Here is a 12,705-nt window from a genome sequence, read left to right as displayed (position 1 = left end):
TCTTAATAATATATTTACATTTACAGTAAAACACCTAAGCCTTTATTCTATTAAAGCTGTAAAGCTCCGTTCACACCAAGAACGATAACTATATTAGTGTCCATACCAACACACAATAACTTTCTGTACTTCATAAGCACGCACTGTAGTTTTGTCCTCTGCCGCATTAAACGCACAATCTCTTTAAAACAGGATGGATTCTATTCTATTTGCTGTTAACGTTTTCATCGCAACAGTATTGTTCCTCTGTGTCATTATCGTTAGTTGTGGTTGTTTTTGATACCAAGAAACCCCTCAGAACTCTTTAGTAAAATTCCTAGAAACTTCCTAAACTTAAGGCTGGAACACACTTTGTGACTTTTACCCCGTTTCAGAGACAAAGTCCAGGACTTTTTTGAACTGTCTTAACTGAAAGCTAAGTGATATCTTAACTGATGATCTTAAAATATATCAGTGCCCATATTTTGTCTCAATATGCAGACCAGTAATGTTTGTTTTTTTTCAAAGGCATGTTTTAAAAAGCTACATAAAAGCCCTAATTAAACTAAAGCCTAATCCTGGCTTAATCTAAGCCTTGTCTGTGAAACCGGGATCTAAAAAGACTTCAAAACACTAGGCATCATACACTTGCCGGCTTTGTAAATGGTTACAGAGAAAAATTAGGCATCAAACACTAAACAACTCAGGATCAACCGCTACCAGACTTTCAAGTCGTTCTGAACACAACAAACTCACACAACAATATTGCAAGGAGACATGTAACAAATAAAAACAATATGTGTTCAAAAATTTACTCAAAATATCAAACACAGGGTTCCCACACCTTGGTTAACTTCAAATTCAAGGACCTTTCAAGGACTTTCCAGGTCCAATACCCTCAAATTCAAGGACTTAATGTGGTGACACATTTCAGGTGAGAGCAAGGTTATATCGTGTTACCTTGTAAGATAAATTGTTACAGTTTTCATGTGTCAAACACAACTATGCAAAAAAGCTTGGTCATATGACAGAGATCTGATATTCTATTTGTCGTATTTCTGTTTTGCATAAAACTGAAGAATATTCGGTACACCCTAGACTGTATTCTAAAATTATCTGATATTAACTGCATGGATTTTATTGAAAAGAAATAGGCTCATGTAATCAGACGTTTTAAGACATACTGTATGTATGAATATGCTTTTAAAGGGTTAGTTCACCCAAAAATGAAAATTCTGTCAGTAATTACTCACCCTCATGTTGTTCCAACCGCGTAAGACCTTCGTTCATCTTCGGAACACAAATTAAGATATTTTTGATTAAATCTGAGAGTTGTCTCACTCCTCCACAGGCTTTCAGAAGGACCGAAACTTGCTGGCCCAGAAAAGTTATTAAAGAGATCGTTAATATAGTCCAAGTGACTACAGTGGCTTAATCCTAAGTATATCAAGCGACGAGAATACTTTTTGTGCGCAAAAACAAACAAAAATAACGACTTTATTCCACTATTCATTTCCTTCTCTCTGGGCCTCGTAGTGTTTTTGCGCTGCGCGTCTGTGTTGCACGTCATCACGCATCACACACATGACCCGCTTCGGCCAATTGTGAGCCTACGTGGTGACGTGTAACACAGACGCGCTACGCAAAAACACTACGTGAACCAACACTACGTGAACAGGCCCAGAGAGAAGGAAAGCACAAAAAGTATTCTCGTCGCTTGATAAACTTAAGATTGAGCCACTGAAGTCACTTGGACTATATTAACAATCTCTTTAATAACTTTTCTGGGCCAGCAAGTTTCGGTCCCTCTGAAAGCCTGTGGAGGAGTGAGACAACTCTCAGATTTAATCAAAAATATCTTAATTTATGTTCCGAAGATGAACGAAGGTCTTACGCGGTTGGAACAACATGAGGGTGAGTAATTACTGACAGAATTTTCATCTTTGGGTGAACTAACCCTTTAAGTTTTTCTTGCCTTATGGGTTTACATTACATTAACAAGCATTCTTTGTAATCTTCTTTGGTGAGCCAAATATCTTGAAACTTGCATTTTCCAGGCATCGCGTTTCAGCGGTTTCAGCCTATTTTTGCAATGTTTACGGTGTGTCTGTGAAACGTTGAGGTACCATCATAGTAGTTTCATGTGCGCGTGAACGTCATGGCCACGCACAACACAAAGTACCTCACGCGGGAAACACTTCAAGTAACGCGTAAATGCGCGTAACTAACGTAAATTAAGCAAGCTATTATACATAGGCCACAAAGTGTTGGCGAAATAACCATAGGGAATAATATGGAATTATTTTCCAGAAAACTTCTTGCACAAAATAAATTCAAGCACTTTCAAGGAACTGTATCTATGTGTGTGTGTTTTTTTGAGTGTTTTTTTCAGATTCACAAACTTTCAAGGATTTCAAGGACCCATGGGAACCCTGCAAAATTGTTTGAAATCTTCCAACTGGATTTGTAAAATTGGTTTTTCATTTTTGTGAAATACATCAACTCTGTCTGCCCAAATATTTGAGTAAAATTTGATTTTGTCAATGCTGTACATTTTATACCTCTGGAAATACCCATATCAGTTGGAAGAGATATAGTTCTGGGTACAGTACAGTAGGATTTATAAAAACAGATTCCAAACCTTTTTTTATATAAATACAAGCCAATCAAAGTCTTGCTTGATTCTATCATGTCATCATCCTGTTCGGCAAATACTACAGACACCCAGGAGCAGCTGTGAGCGTCTGCAGACATCAGAGTCCCGTGACGCTGGAGGAATGACATGAGCTCTGTTAAATACTGACGGATGTCAATGTCACTCTGAGATCCTGGAAACACAGGAAGGATGTGTTTAATGAAGAGATGCATTGCCCCCTGCTGTTGTAAATGATTAAATGGCATGTTTTATTCTAACTAAGCTGGGGTGAAGAACTAGAAAGTTCAATTTATGCTTCACACATGCAAGTTGTACATGCAAGCAAACATTCTTACAAATGCTTTGTGAATCAGTGCCTTCAAATAATTCTAAACATGAAATGAGACAGATCTACTGTGGTACTTTTATAGTATTTATTCATATTTAGCAAATGTTCTGCATTTATTAAAAATAAATGTAATTTCTATTCTATATAATTAACAGTCAGAAAGTAGAGATTGTTCAGTCTTATAAATATCTTGGTGTCCATTTGGATAGTAAACTGAACTGGAAGAAGAACAGTGAGGCTGTTTTTAAGAAGGCGCAATCAAGACTATTCTTTTTGAGGAAGTTGAGTTCTATTGGTGTAAGTAGGAAGCTTCTTTATGTTTTTTATCAGGGAATCATGACTAGTGTTTTGTTTTATGCAGTGCTCTGTTGGGGATGTAGTATCGCTGTAGATGATAAAAATAGGATTAATAAATTGATTAGAAAAGCTGGATCGGTTATTGGCCTTAATCCTGATTCACTTGAGGTTACTGTGGAGAAGAGAACAAGGGCAAAATTAAAAATAATTATGTGTTACAAAGGTCATCCACTACATTGTATTTTTAGTGGACTTAAAAGTTCATTTAGTGGAAGATTAGTAATGCCTCGGTGTTCTACAGAGCAATTTAGAAGGTATTTTACTCCGAATGCAGTTAGGTTTTTCAATGAAGTTGTATAATTTTGTGTAAAGAGCCTTTGGGTGTGTAATTTTTTTGTATGCGTTGATTGTTGTTGTTTATTAATGTTTATTTGCCTGTAATGTGCAATGGTGGCGAACGAGTTTCCCCTTACAGGGATTAATAAAGTTTTTCTAATCTAATATATCATTCAGAATACCTTAGCAACCATATAGCATATAAAACAGTTTTCAAACTGTATACACTTTGTAACTTTCAGACATCCAAAAAATATTTTTCCTTCAGGAAAGACTTTGTCATGTAAAGTTTGCCTTAATGAACTTTCATTTTCCAGTTGTTATTATGATGATGTGAAAACTAATAAATGACAGTTACCTTTCCAATGAAGGCGCTGAATTTTTATTTCTAGTGACTTCAGCAAAATGAGGCTCACGGCTCTCAGTATCACATCGTCCTTCTGCGTCCCAGCGAGTCTCGCATCACAGTTCCCACCAAAGAAACTGGCCTGAGCTTTCACAGGCACTTCCTTGAGCCAGCCTGCATTCACTTCCTGTAACACTCCATCTGCCATGGTCAACATGTCCTCAGTCAGGCTATGATCTTCATGTGACGCAGACTGACCTTCACCCAAAGCCCAGTCGTCCCCGGCTCTCCGCAGAAGACTTTTCTTTAGAAGAAGCAGTGCTCGTTTCTTCACAAAATATTCCACATCAGCTCTCATGACACGAAGGAGCGCTCGCGACTGAACGAATATGACTCTCTGAACAGAAGAGCAGACTCCATATCTGAGTCGGGCAGCGCTGAGGACTTCAAGGAGGTCGAAGAACTCACACATGGTTTTAGAAAGATTCATCAGTTCTCTTTTGTGAGGGTCCTGTGTGTCTTGAGTCAGAAGGTTGGTGTGCAAGTAAGTGATGGAGGCATCCAATCCAGAAAGAAGCTTCATCAAAACATCTATGGAGAAGACAAACAAGCAGCTGGAATTAAGAGATCATGTCCTCTGAAATGATAAGGCAAAGATTGGTTCAGGGCTGCACAATACATCGAAATATCGCAAATGTATATATCTCGATATGCATTTCGCAACAGCTTGCAATAACTGGGGTCATGAATAAAAGACAAAGAGAAAATCACTCACTGCTCTTAGCTGAATAACTTTTGTAGCTTTAATAAGAATCAGTATGTATTTAATTCATACAGTAAATACTAAGCAGTGTTTTATTTTTACATTTGATTATTCATTTTCTGTTGTTAAATAAATCTAATGTAGGCCTACCTGAAACCCTAAACCCTGTGGTTTACACTGATGTTAAAATAATACTTCGTATGCTACAGTAAAACACTGCTGTTCACTTTCAGGAGTTGTAGGGATGTTTTCTTGTCACAAAAAGAATGTGAAACACATGTAGGTTATATAATTTTAAATATATTTGAAAGATAATTTAAGTTTATTTTACACACTTTAAGCATTATCGTATCGAATATCGCATTAATTAATGAGTTATCGCATATCGCATTTTTCTTCAGTATCGTGCAGCCCTAATTGGTTGTTTAATCCAATGTAAATTCTTGCTTTGCAATAATATTTTTTATGTTTATCTGAACACATTATACATTAAACTAAGTCTGCAATTATTTATGCAATTTTTTTTATTATTTTTATATTGTTTCAAAAATAACTACAACTTACAAAGTTTGTAAGTACATCAGGAGTTTACTTAACACTTGCCTGACGGCTTATGCTACCGCCAACCCGGACGCCGAGGTCACTTCAGTGATTTGGGAAAAGCCTGTACCATTCTGGGCATTATTAGTGGGGTAATTTACGAGATACATCCTAGGTTCCATTAGCGCCTGCACTAAGCCATTCGGCTGATATCTCTAAATAAGCTCTAACTTTAATAATGTTCAACCAAGGGAAAAAAAGCTTCTGGGGGGGTGTTTGTCTCGAGGTCATGGTGCAAAGGACCCTAGGTTGAAATTACTCCGAACCATCCCTTTAATAAGTCACCTCATTTCATGGCAAAAGGTATTGCTTTATTGTTATTATATTATTATATACTAATAATAATAATAGACAATACCTACCAACATGAAAAAAATAATGGTATGAGAATAAGACTATTATTATTATTATTATTACTACAAAACTACCTCATCTTATTCTCCAACCATTCGTCAACAAATCTGTAAACATGCTGACTGCAGAAATTTAACCCAGGTACTAAGCATCATTTCTTGTTTTCAAGTCATTTCAAGATGAATTTTCAATTTAGATTCAGATGTAAGTGAAAGTCATGATGTCTGAGTGAGTTATTTACATTGTAATTACTCCATATTTTCTACAAGTTTTACATATTCAGTCAATTATCCATATTTTTCTAAGAGGTCACGCCTGTCTTGCCACCTCGGATAAAACCTTTTGTAAGGTTCCACTACATTTACATGAGGATACTAAAACAACTCAGTCTGAATCATCTTTTTGTATGTGAACACACTTCAGTACCTCTTTTCCTCTGGCATATTTCTCCTCTCAGCACTCCTTTAATCACAGCAGTCAGTGACCACAGGCAGGAGTCTAGTTCACTGCTGGCCGTTGGTTCCTGAAACACTTCAGCACACCTGTGTCTCCAGATTGAGCTGCTGCCTCCCTATAAATCAACAAGTACAGCACTTAGTGAACCCACACTGCTTGATAGAGAGAGAGAGAGAGAGAGAGAGAGAGAGAGAGAGAGAGAGAGAGAGAGAGAGAGAGAGAGAGAGAGAGAGAGAGAGAGAGAAACATTCATAATATATCAATCCTCATAATACTCAAATGGAGTAGTTGCCAGTCCAAGTTCATGTACAGCAGCAATACTCACATTGATGGAAATATCACTGATGACATAGACTGATATACACTTTGCAGATAAATGAGACACCAGCTGGTCTTGACAGCTGAGGAGAGAAACCTGCATCAAGACATCAGTATAATGGGTCAAAAAACATGTTCAAACTGACAGATATGAACTGAACAGCTATAGGATCTCTACATTAAACTCTAGGCTAAATGTATAATCACAAGCATGGCCAAGACACATTTTGTCTTCTGCTTTATAGCTGAATCAATTTTTTTTCCAAACTGATGAAGTTTGCAACATCTACACCACTATTGAACAGAACTGAATCAACATTGAACTGACTCGAGCTGAATGACGACACTATTGTCTTATACTATTGAGCTGCGTATAGCTGAATTGAACCAGTTCCATAATGAATGAACTTAACACACTTATGGAACTGAATCGAATCAACACTAAACTGAACTGAGCTGAATAAGAACACTATTATCTTGCAACAGTTGCTAATTTGAACTTGTCTTATAGTCGAGTCCCAAAATAGATAAATAGCCCTGGATAAGATGCAGTAGGCGTTTTTGAGGAAAAGTACTTCAAGTGTTGTTTCTATATGATTTTTAGGTGCTGAATCCATTTCTGCCGTATAACAAGTTGTAAACATCACTGTTTTGGCATAAACAATAAAAACAAAATGGCTGCCAAAAAAAATAAAATATTTTTTTTTAATGCATTTATTGCAGTTTAAACATTAAACATTAGAACTAAACTATGCATTCTCAGAATATTTAAACATGTAAACAATTAAAAAACAACATTAACATGAAAGGGACAGTTTTTAATGGCTGCTGGAATTATGCCAAGGTACCAAGGTACACTGGGAAGCATATATCAGTGGAAATATGCAATTGTGCCCAGCCCGAAGGTGGGGGACTTGGAATACACATGACCCCAGGGGGCTGCATATTGAGAATCACTGGGGTGTCCAGCCGCAGATGGAATATTTCAAACCCAGGGGTGGCAAGGTGGCTTGCAGAGGGAAAGACACATGCTCAGAGAGGCTTACAGTGGACTACACACGTGGGGGTCGCCCAGAGGCCGTTTTAGGTGTCGCCCAGCCTGCAGCTCTACAGATGTCTGTTAGCGAGGCGCCATGCGCTAGAGCCCAAGAGGGTGGAGTGGGCCGTCACACCAAGGGGGCATGGTCGACCTTGCTGCTGGTAAGCCAAAGCAATGGCGTCCACTATCCAGTGAGACAACCTTTGCTTGGAGAGAGCCTTTCCCTTCAGCTTCCCACCATGACAGACAAAGAGCTGGTCTGAAGTCCTGAAACACTGCGTTCTGTCTACGTAAGCATGGAGGGTGCGTACTGGACAGAGCAGTGCCAAGGCTGGGTCTGCCTCCGAGGGCAGCGCTTGCAGGTTCACCACCTAGTCTCGAAAGGGTGTGGTGGGAACCTTGGGCACATATCCAGGCCGGGGTCTCAGGATCACGTAAGAGTTAGCCGGTCCAAATTCCAGGCACGCTTCGTCAACCGAAAATGCCTGCAGGTCCCCTACCCTCTTGATGGAGGCCAATGCAACCAGGAGCACTGTCTTCATTGACAGGAACTTAAGCTCCACTGATTGCAGAGGCTCAAAGGGAGCACTCTGCAGAGCAGTTAAAACCATTGAGAGGTCCCAAGAGAGGAACGAGAGGAGGGCGAGGAGGATTCAGTCTCCTCGCTTCTCTCAGGAAACTGATGATCAGGTCGTGCTTTCCAATGGACTTACCATCAACTGCATCATGATGTGTGGCAATGGCGGCACCATACACTTTCAGGGTGGAGGGAGACAGCCTTCGCTTCAACCCTTCTTGCAGGAAGGAAAGCACGACACTGATCGGGCCTTTCGTGGGTTCTTGAAGTTTAGAAGAACACCAGTTGACGAAGAGGTTCCACTTCAACGCATAGGCATGTCTCGTGGACGATGCTCTAGCGGAAGTGATGGTAGCCACCACCGCAGGTGGTAGGGTACTCAAACCTGCCTCGTCCCATCCAGGAACCACACATGGAGGTTTCAAAGATCGGGACGAGGGTGCCATAGGGTGCCCCGTCCCTGAGAAAGCAGGTTCTTTCTCAGAGGAATTGGCCAGGGAGGTGCTGTCGCGAGGAGTACTAGTTCTTGGAACCAGGTGCGGTTGTGCCAATACGGGGCAACCAAAATTACCTGCTCCTCGTCCTCCCTGATCTTGCGCAAAGTCTGCGCAAGAAGGCTCACTGGGGGAAACGCATACTTGCAGAGGCCCCGCGGCCAGCTGTGCGCCAGTGCATCCGTGCCGAGCGTGCCCTCGGTCAGGGAATAAAACAGGTCGCAGTGGGACGAGTCGTGAGAAGCAAACAGATCTACCTGAGCGTCCCCGAACTGATCCCAAATCAACTGAACCGACTGGGGATGGAGTCTCCATTCTCCAGCAAGACGCTGAAACAGAGACAGATCGGCTGCACGGTTCAGGTCTCCCGGGATATAAATGGCTCGAAGCGACCTCAGATGCTTCTGACTCCATATGAGGAGGTGGCGGGCGAGTTGCGACATACGGCGGGAGCGCAGACCACCTTGTCGGTTGATGTACGCTACTGTGGCGGTATTGTCTGATCGGACTAATACGTGCTGACCCCTGAGCAACGCACAGAAGCGGTGCAGGGCGAGACGTACAGCCTGCAACTCGAGGCAATTGACATGCCAAAGGCGCTGAGGTCTTGTCCAGGAGCCCGCGGCAGCATGTCCATTGCACATGGCGCCCCAGCCCATTGTGGAGGCATCTGTTGATACAACAACATGCCAGGAAACTCGTTCTATGGGCACTCCAGCCCATAGAAAACTGAGGTTCGTCCACGGGGTGAAGGTCTGACGGCAGGTCGAAGTAACTGGGACTGGGAGCGTGCCGTGTTGCCATGCCCACCTCGGGACTTGATCGCGAAGCCAAAGCTGAAGCGGTCTCATATGAAGCAAACCGAGCAACGTTACTGTGGCTGCGGATGCCATATGCCCCAGGAGCCTCTGAAATAGTTTCAGTGGAACCGCACTCTTGCCCTCGAACTGACGAAGGCAAGTTAGCAGTGACTGCGCGCTCGCTCGCTCGTAAGCTGCGCGCACATGGCGACCGAGTCGATTTCCATAGCGAGAAAAGAGATCCTCTGCACGGAGCAGAGTTTGCTCTTCTCCCAGTTGACCCGAAGGCCCAGACAAGCTAGGTGCCGGAGCACTAGGTCCCTGTGTTCGCAAACCTTGTCTCGAGAGTGAGCTAGGATCAGCCAGTCGTCGAGAGGAACAAGGGCTGCCTTGACAACCTTCGTGAAGACGCGAGGAGACAGGGCTAGCCTGAAAGGGAGAACCGCGTACTGGTATGCCTGCCCCTCGAATTATATATATATATATATATATATATATATATATATATATATATATATATATATATATTGTGGTATAACTCATTTGCATATGTAAACATGACATTTCAGAAAACTTGTAATACAAAAAATGTCTGTCTCTATGTAAGTGAAAAACTGGAAAGGTTTTATGGTGATATCTATAACTTAAAAATTTTACCCTATCCACCTGTAGTGTTTCGGCTGTGAATAATGCACCTATTGTTTCAATAACAATTACAAGAAAATGGGACCCTTATTTCAATGTTATACGGTGGATCCTTATTCAGGAGACACTGAACTTTCTAAAAATGTGGTATAACAACTTTTCCTCAAAAATGCCTACAGGGTTACACAATCTTGAAGATTCGGACCTGACTATTATATTTGAAGAAGTTTACATCATTAATTCAGTTATTCTGTTCATTAATGTGAAGCAAACCTGGGTTGTACTGTATAAAGTGCTACAGGAATAAAGGTGACATGACTTAAAAGAAAAGAAAAACAATAAGAAAATATATTTTACATAAAATAAATTTAGCACATCACCCATTATGTGTTTTGCATTGTGCTATTATTTTCATTAAAATTAAGAAGTTTCTATACACAAATTAAAAAACTGTATGCCAGAAATGACTAGTAAATTCACATTACCATAATGTGTTTGGCCATTTTTTTATTATTATTTTGTAATTCCCATTATTCTCAGTAGGGATTAAATATATGTTTTTTATATATATATATATATATATATATATATATATATATATATATATATATATATATATATATATATATATATATATATATATATATATATTATTTTTTTTTTAATCAGATAGATAGATAGATAGATAGATAGATAGATCGATCGATAGATAGATAGATAGATAGATAGATAGATAGATAGATAGATAGATAGATAGATAGATAGATAGATAGATAGATAGATAGATAGATAGATAGATAGATAGATAGATCGATAGATCGATAGATAGATAGATAGATAGATAGATAGATAGATAGATAGATAGAAATTATATTGGATAAGAAAATGTGGAAAATGTTTCTGTATTATTTTGTAATTCCCATTATTAAAAATATGGGATAAAAATATGTTTTATATATATATATATATAGGGATAATCGGGATAAGAAAACGTGGAAGATCATCACGATGTAAAAAAACAAGTAACACTTCATTTTAAGATGTCCTTGTTACAGTGTACTCATACAAATAAGTACTGAGTAAAATTAATTAACAATATGTACTTACTGTAAGTTAGGGTTTGGTTTAAGGTTAGTCGCTTGTAATTATGCATAATTTACTTATATTACTATAGTAAGTACATGTAAGATGTGTAACAGGGACATTAAAAAAAAGTGTTACCAAAAAATCTATTAAAAAAAAACATTTTTTATTAATTAAAATAATATTGCTTATTTGTTTAATTTGATTAAACATACCAGTTTTGCCATCAGATTCATTTCTTCAAACAACCTCCTTTTGACATCTTCATAGAATATTGTGACATCTTGTGGCAGACTCTGTGCTGTCAGCCTCTTAATGATGGCCTCAATAAGAGTGATACACAAGCACATGACGTCTGTGTGTGTGACAGACGGAGCAGGAGTGTTTGCTGTTTGATCAACACATGATGAGATTCTGCTGGAGAGCTCTTCACTGCTCAGGCTGGGAGCAGATCCTGTACATAACAGCCTAAAAATGGCTTGGAAATCCAATCCGGCAGCATCCATGCTCAGACACTGTGAAAATAAAGGTACAAACGAATGATAATCAGTAATTCATGCTCGAAACTTGTGTTTAAACAAAACTACTGCAGAAATGACCTGTAGTTTGTTAAATTAATGTTGTTATGCATTAATAATACTAAAGCCACTGAATTGTACCAACCCATCTCTTCAACCACATGCTTCTTCTAAAAAAAAACCTCTCCCCTTCATGGACATGTTAGACAATTTGATGTCAGCAAACCTGACTGTGAAAAACGACTGACAGACAGAGAGCGTTTCTGAATGGCTAATAAGAAGGCCAGAGCACTTAGTTTCCAGGGCTATACAAAGACATTTTATATGTGCAAATCAAAAATGTTGGCTTTGTAAAGTTCTAAAAGACATGCCAAATTTAGTTAGACTATAAGTTATATCCTGAAATTAGTCCTGAATGAGTCAGATTTTTTTTTTAAACAGCCATTTGTTATTGTGAGTATAATTGAAATGACAGAATGACCAAAGTAATGGCTAGCAAAATTACAATAAAATGAGTTGATTGTCTTGTTAGTTCAGTAAGACAGAATGAAATAAGTCAAGGTGCAACACTCTGCTTTTATGTTTAAATGAAATTGCAAGAATTAAAAAAGTATGATTCTTCCCTTAAAGTACTTAAATACATTGTATATGTGTTATTCCAAAATATCCCAAAATCACAAATGTACTTGCACATCTTCATTGCTTACGTAATTTATGATGAATTTCCAATTTTCTCAATATCCTGTTTAATGTTCCCGAACAGCCACTTCATCAGTCTGCAAGGAATAAATCTAACAGACAAGAAGATCATAAATGGATCAATAACCTCATATTTACAGGACGGTTACAGTTTGTTAAGAGATTTTCGTATAAAAATTGGGTTAGAATCCACTGACATACGTGTTTTGTAGAAAGATGCTGCGTTAAAGCAGAATTTGTAATGTAATGAAGAGCTTTTAGGACTGCTCAGTTAAAATCCCGGTGAGGTTTTCTTTAACAGTGATTAAAAAATCCAAAATGAACAAACGCCTCCATAAAGCACATGGAATGCTGTTTGCCATTATCCGGCCAAAATTGTCGCAAAACTCTAACCTTCGGCGTTTTATTTTGCAGCAG

General features: G+C 39.0%; 2 protein-coding genes across 2 annotated transcripts in view; one reads left to right on the top strand and one right to left on the bottom strand.

Moving 5' to 3' along the window:
• Positions 1-12,705, top strand: part of LOC308687382 (uncharacterized protein) — a 439,906-nt gene that overhangs the window by 236,332 nt on the left and 190,869 nt on the right. The window lies entirely within an intron of this gene.
• On the bottom strand, positions 3,310-12,665 carry lins1 (lines homolog 1). The gene is made up of 7 exons (XM_081355612.1): positions 12,490-12,665; positions 12,297-12,380; positions 11,287-11,586; positions 6,441-6,530; positions 6,086-6,230; positions 3,955-4,533; positions 3,310-3,432 (listed from the first exon to the last, which is right to left on the bottom strand). Exons 3-7 carry the CDS (start codon positions 11,575-11,577, stop codon positions 3,317-3,319), a joined length of 1,221 nt encoding a protein of 406 aa, XP_081211738.1. The 5' UTR covers positions 11,578-11,586; positions 12,297-12,380; positions 12,490-12,665; the 3' UTR covers positions 3,310-3,316.

This window comes from Scardinius erythrophthalmus (assembly GCF_964197995.2).
Source record: "Scardinius erythrophthalmus genome assembly, chromosome: 2".
Classification (NCBI taxonomy): domain Eukaryota; kingdom Metazoa; phylum Chordata; class Actinopteri; order Cypriniformes; family Leuciscidae; genus Scardinius; species Scardinius erythrophthalmus.
The sequence above is the reverse complement of the archived record's forward strand: the minus strand, read 5'-3'. Positions and strand labels throughout refer to the sequence as shown.

Excerpts from the sequence above, each read along its gene's own strand:
- lins1 (XM_081355612.1), bottom strand. The coding sequence starts at position 11,577 with ATGGATGCTGCCGGATTGGATTTCCAAGCCATTTTTAGGCTGTTATGT. Across the intron at positions 6,231-6,440 it reads TCAGTGATATTTCCATCAAT|GGAGGCAGCAGCTCAATCTG; the intron begins GTGAGTATTGCT and ends GTTGATTTATAG. Across the intron at positions 4,534-6,085 it reads AATATGCCAGAGGAAAAGAG|ATGTTTTGATGAAGCTTCTT; the intron begins GTACTGAAGTGT and ends TCTTCTCCATAG.